We start from the raw sequence: 6,000 nt of genomic DNA on the forward strand, positions 1-6,000 counted from the left end.
CATTGCAACCCAGCATGTCGAAGTTTTCCCCGTGTATATTTGTGGCACTCCAAATGCTAGAGTGAAACAATATATGAAATAATGAGTAAATTATTTCAATATCGAATGTTTTTTTTTAATTGGAGGATAATTGCTTTACAGTGTTGAAATGTTTCTTTTTGACAGTATCTGTACCTCCATGTGAGTCTGTAAAATAGTAAAAATGATTTTCAGCACCTACCTGGAATTCTGAAAGTTCAACCCTATCTTTTTAGAACTACTGCTAAAACTTGGGGTGGTAGTAGTTATTACTTTGTCAAGGTGAGATTAATACTGAAATATGATAAGTGAGATAAACATCTTTGTCTTGGTGTTTATGATAACTTTCAACTCTGGTGGCTGTCTGACTTTTAAAAACCAGTTTTAGAAGGAAAATGAATTGTTCAGTGCTGATTTGTAGTGAAGGCTGCTTGGGTTAGTATGTAGCATTTTAGATTGGGTTCCTCATGAAGTAGCCCCTGAGATGGAGTTAGACTATTTATAAAGAAGCACCCTGGGGACCTGCACCAGTGGAAGGGAGGGAAAAGAAGCAGGATCAGGTGGAGGGTGAAGTCAGGTGTCCTTGCAGGTACAGTGACAGCCTCAGTTGATCCCACTGGGAACTCTGGATTCCAGTAACTTGTCAGAATATCCTGTACTGGGGCACTTCCATACTGATTGCTTACAGGATGTGTACTGGTCACCTTAACCCCAACCACAGGATGTGATCTTGGTTGAGGTGTCTCTTTGCAGTAAGACTGCACTGACTTAAGGGATTGCACTGACAGCCCCAGTACCTGGGACAAGAAATCCTTTATTGAAGAGGGATCCTGTTGCCATATCACAGCGCAGAGAGTGTGCATAGCCTAAAAAAGTCAGGTACACTGAGGTCTCTCTGATGAATTGTTGCCTCTTTAATGTTGGATAATTTATTGACTGCTTTAAAAAGAAGGTGATCCTTTACTATTTGTTGTTTGGAAAATAGGATTTTAAAGATGAAAAGAGCACATTTTTATAAATGAATGCCAAATTCTGAAATACAGTGATAACAGACACATATACATAGTTTATCTGCATTGGGATTGCCTTATGAATAAAAAGCTGCCAATTAAAAGTAACTGCAATGACTAATGGAATGATAGTGGGAAGTCATTCTTTTGATCTTTCAGGAAAAGATATTAAATAAGTCATGGAGTGATGCTGATAGTTTGTCAGATAATGAAGCACAGGTAAATACATAATAAAAAGACAGGAGTCAGGGAAAGTGAATTTCTATTAAAATGTTATTCGTGGAAGAGTTGTTTCTGTCTTGCCTTTGGATAAGTACTTCATATCTAAGCCTACTAATTTCCTCAATTTTCTCCTTTGTCATTCAGTCACAGCTTCAGTTGTGTGCCCACTGAGTGCAGACCTCTATTCCTGCTTAATACATATTTGAGAGATGGTTCTTACTCTCAAAGAACTCGTAGTATCATTCCCTAAAAGCACATTTGTTGTTTCACTACCAATATCATTAGAAAAATATACAATTTGGGAAGATATTAAGTTCATGGTGCAGGAGAGAAGTTTTTAAATTAATTTTTTTCTTAAAAGCCCCAGTGTTTTCATTGGCAATAAGTATTTCAGTTGTTTTTGTGAAGACAGCCTCAATTTGTTCAGTTTTTGAGAAAATGTCTATCATATACTAAAGTCTAAATACCCATAGTGTATCTGTAGTTCTTTAAATTAAAAGCGATGTTCCATGAATAAAGCAGCTAATTTATCCTCCAACTCAAACATGAGGGCTTTTCTTGAAGCACTTTTGTATTGATATTTAGTATGAGACAGGAGTGTTTGCGATTTCATCATACAGAAAAGTGGTTTGAAATTTGAGACTGAAGAAAATGGATCCAATTTCCTTTTCTATTAAGGATTTTAAGTGAAACTGGATTATTAATTTTTTAATGCTAGTGCATGCCAACAATAAAGAATCCAGTGACTGTTGATACAGTTGGTGCCACTGTCTCGACTAATGCTAAGGCACCAGCAACTTTGCCCTCCTTTTCTTTTGTACCATCAAGTGTCAGCTCAAGTGTCAACACATTGAAAAAGGTCAGTAACTTACTAGGATTATTTTGAAGAGTCAGGACCTCACTGCCCCCTGGAAGTATCCCACTTTCAGTGTCTACAGCTCCTCTGGTATAGAGGAATGTTTCAGCAGGAAGGCCTGGGGAAGGGTGACTGCTTTGGCAAGAAATGAAAGAGCCAGGCTTTATGTGATGACAGCAGAGATGGAGAACGGGGAGGGAGTGAGAAATATTGCAGAGGTTATACAGGTAAGATTTGGCAGTAGAAAGGCAAGTAAGAGTTGAAATTTACTGAGGTTTTCAGCCTGAGCGACTGAAAGGGATGGCAATGCCAGTAACCAAGGTGATGACTAGGGAAGAGGAGCCCTAGTTTATGATGGAAAATGATATTGCTTTCACTATGAGAGAAGAATCTGCATAATTCTTCCATCTTTTGGAAAAGGATGGGTTCTAGCACTGACAAAAATGAACAAAGTACTATTGGCTGGGCCCGTGCAGCAGCCTAAGATGTGGTTTTGTATTGATAACAAATAATGGCTCTTGGAAGCCCAGCATATTCTGTGCTGATGTATAAGACTCTTGTGTCTGTGCTCCCTGTAAGCGTGTTTTCTCTTTCTGTTTCTAGGAATGGTGCAAAAGCTGGACCAAAAACTGCCAGTGGCAAACGAGTACCTGCTGCTTTCTGGAGGAGTCCGAGAAGGCGTGGTAGACCTGGACTTGGATGAGCTTAATGTCTATGCCCGGGGGACCGACTATGATATGGACTTCACTCTCCTGGTGCCAGCCCTTAAGCTGCATGACCGTAACCAGCCTGTGACACTGGATATGCGCCACTCAGCCTTATGTCACTCTTGGCTGAGCCTTCGGCTCTTCGACGAGGGGACGATCAGTAAATGGAAAGACTGCTGCACCATCGTAGATCACATCAACGGTGCCACCAACTACTTTTTCTCTCCAACCAGAGTGGCCGACTGGTTCTATGACTCCATCAGCATTGTCCTCTCAGAGATACAGAAGAAACCCCAGAGAGGGATGCCAAAGGTGGAAAAAGTGGAAAAGAATGGGACCATCATCTCCATCATTCTGGGTGTGGGGAGCAGTCGCATGTTGTATGATATCGTCCCGGTGGTCTCCTTCAAAGGTTGGCCGGCAGTGGCCCAGAGCTGGCTGATGGAGAACCACTTTTGGGATGGCAAGATCACTGAGGAAGAAGTCATCAGTGGGTTTTACCTGGTACCGGCTTGCTCCTACAAAGGAAAGAAAGACAATGAGTGGCGGCTGTCCTTTGCCAGGAGTGAGGTGCAGTTGAAGAAGTGTATCTCCAGCAGCCTCATGCAGGCATACCAGGCCTGCAAAGCCATCATCATTAAACTCCTGTCCCGGCCCAAGGCTATCAGCCCCTACCACCTGCGGAGCATGATGCTCTGGGCCTGTGACAGACTTCCGGCCAACTACTTGGCCCAAGAAGACTATGCAGCCCACTTTTTGCTGGGCCTCATCGATGACCTGCAACACTGTCTGGTCAACAAGATGTGTCCCAATTACTTCATCCCTCAGTGCAACATGCTGGAGCACCTGTCTGAGGAGACGGTCATGCTCCACGCGCGGAAGCTCTCCTCAGTCCGCTCAGACCCAGCAGAGCACTTGCGCACTGCCATAGAGCACGTCAAGGCAGCAAACCGGCTGACGCTGGAGCTCCAGAGGCGAGGGAGCACCACCAGCATCCCCTCCCCGCAGTCCGATGGAGGAGACCCCAACCAGCCCGATGACCGTCTGGCCAAAAAACTGCAGCAGCTAGTGACTGAGAATCCGGGAAAGTCCATCTCTGTCTTCATTAACCCTGATGATGTCACAAGGCCCCATTTCAGAATTGATGACAAATTTTTCTGAGCATTTTTGCTGCCTTTTGTTTTTTTGCTCTGGATCTAAAACTCTCATAATATGTAGTGTGGTTTGTGATGCCGTCTTTCGTTTTTTGTTTTTTTTTTTTTACATATCCAGCCTGGATTGGATCTGTTAAGAACACATCTTAAGTTTCCTGGTTCTGCAGGATGGTGCAGACTCTGAAACAGTATATTACTATTTCATATTCTGCCTCTGATTTTGCTGTTTACTTTTTGTAGTTATTGTTTTGTTGTGGTGTTTGGTGCTTGTTTTTTTTTTTTTAAGGAGAACTTGAGCCATAGATGAAATGCCCATGAATTATCTCCCTTCTTTCTGTTTCATACTTTGTGCAAAATTGTTAATGGGAGTGGGGAATGTCTCTTCCTGATACTTCAGGATTCTGTGTTTTGTTTTGCTTTTTTGTCTTTATTTTTTTAATGAGTGTTCATCACTGCAGATATTTGAAAATCATCTGAATCTGGAAACTACCTGGTACGTTAGCTGGATTTGTCGATACTTTTTTCGACCAATGGCCAGGGTAATTTCTCTCTCTCTGCCAAACAATGTAGACTTTGAAAGTGATGATGCTACAAATTATGTTTGGAGCAACTTCATTGAATGTAATTGTCCTCAAATCGGAACTTTGGATGGTTTGGAAGGGTGTCTTTGACAACTTTCCAAGTAGAATTAAGGTTTCCAAATGGTAGTTTTAGTGTGTGTAATTATTTGAAGCCTTATTTAAATCCTATTAATGAACATACCATTACAATTGTTATTTGCACTAATGAAATCTTTGCCATTGTCGGAGTTCCAATGCGTGTGTCTCAATATAAATTGACATCTGCTGTTGAAATGCTATCATTTCTTCATTTAGCTCATTTCTCTTAATCAATAGAATGATTCTTTGTGTTTGTTTAGTTCTCCTTTATGTGGGTTCCTGTTTTGTCCTCTTTGAATTTCCTGGTTCCTATCTTACCGAGAGAAGTTTTTCAAGCTTTATACCTGCTGAGTGACTTTTATCTGAAGCTGGGGCAAATGTATGATTGATAAAGTAGTTGTCTTTGTATGTATAGTTGATCCTTGAACAACACAGGTTTAAACTGCGTGGATTCGCTTATATGCAGATTTTTTTTCACTAAATGTGTTAGTTGAGTGTATGGGTTTGGAACCATGAATAGAAGGTCCACTATAAAGTTATATATGGATATTCAACCTCACACGGTCAGTGTTCCTAACCCCCACATTATTCAAGGGTCAACCGTATTTCTTTTGACATTACAGGGTTAAGCTTTTTTTAGAGTCTCTTTGGTTCTTCTGAGAGTTTTGAGAAAAACTGGAAGGAAAAATGAATATTAATCCCCAAATAGAAGATACCATGCCAATTCAAAAGCAGGTTTTGCCATAGAGCAGGAACCAGGAAATAACTGGGTGGAAGCCTTGGTGTAGAGGTGTCCTGTCTTTAAGAGTGAAATTACTTGCCAGGTCTAGGTGCTGCAAGGCACCGGCTCCCTGTTTTGGTATGGACTCATTTCAAACTGTAGTGTTTGGGAGGCCAGGGGCCTGCCCATCTCTCAAAGGATTACTGTGCTGTCTGCTGTTGGAAAGGTCAAGCAACACTTTGACCTTGAATGTCCAGTCTCACGGGGTAGATTTTGGCCAATTGAAATCAGGCATATGCAGTCTTGGTTTTTGCATGGGAATTATTGTAATGCTTATGAATGAAAATGAAAACATTCAACCATCTTAAATCAAACAAAAGTAATAATAAAAGAAACATACTGGCCTTGGAGTTTTGTTGTTATTTGTTAGTTTGTAACCTGGAAACTGTTTTCTTATTAGTAATACCCCTAGTAATTTTCAGTAGATATAGCCCTGGGCTTGCTGTTGTCTTTCAGGCCAGATGTCTCTACATAGTGAAAATCCAGTGTCCAGTCTTCCCTGTCTCCAATTTTCCTGCTGGTATCTACCTATCCTCCACGTAATCTATGTCCTTCTCGAGAAATAGCTTCATCCCCAGCTCTGGACATGCACC

The 6,000-nt window shown here is 41.3% G+C and overlaps 1 protein-coding gene across 1 annotated transcript in view; it reads left to right on the plus strand.

Moving 5' to 3' along the window:
* MB21D2 (Mab-21 domain containing 2) overlaps nucleotides 1-5,741 on the plus strand; it is a 128,586-nt gene extending 122,845 nt beyond the window's left edge. The window contains exon 2 of the mRNA XM_052640312.1: nucleotides 2,710-5,741. Coding sequence (XP_052496272.1) covers nucleotides 2,710-3,974 — 1,265 coding nt within the window. The 3' untranslated portion in view covers nucleotides 3,975-5,741. The remainder of the gene's footprint in view (nucleotides 1-2,709) is intronic.
* The last annotated feature ends 259 nt before the right edge of the window (nucleotides 5,742-6,000 follow it).

The sequence above is a fragment of the Budorcas taxicolor genome, chromosome 1, assembly GCF_023091745.1.
Source record: "Budorcas taxicolor isolate Tak-1 chromosome 1, Takin1.1, whole genome shotgun sequence".
NCBI lineage: Eukaryota > Metazoa > Chordata > Mammalia > Artiodactyla > Bovidae > Budorcas > Budorcas taxicolor.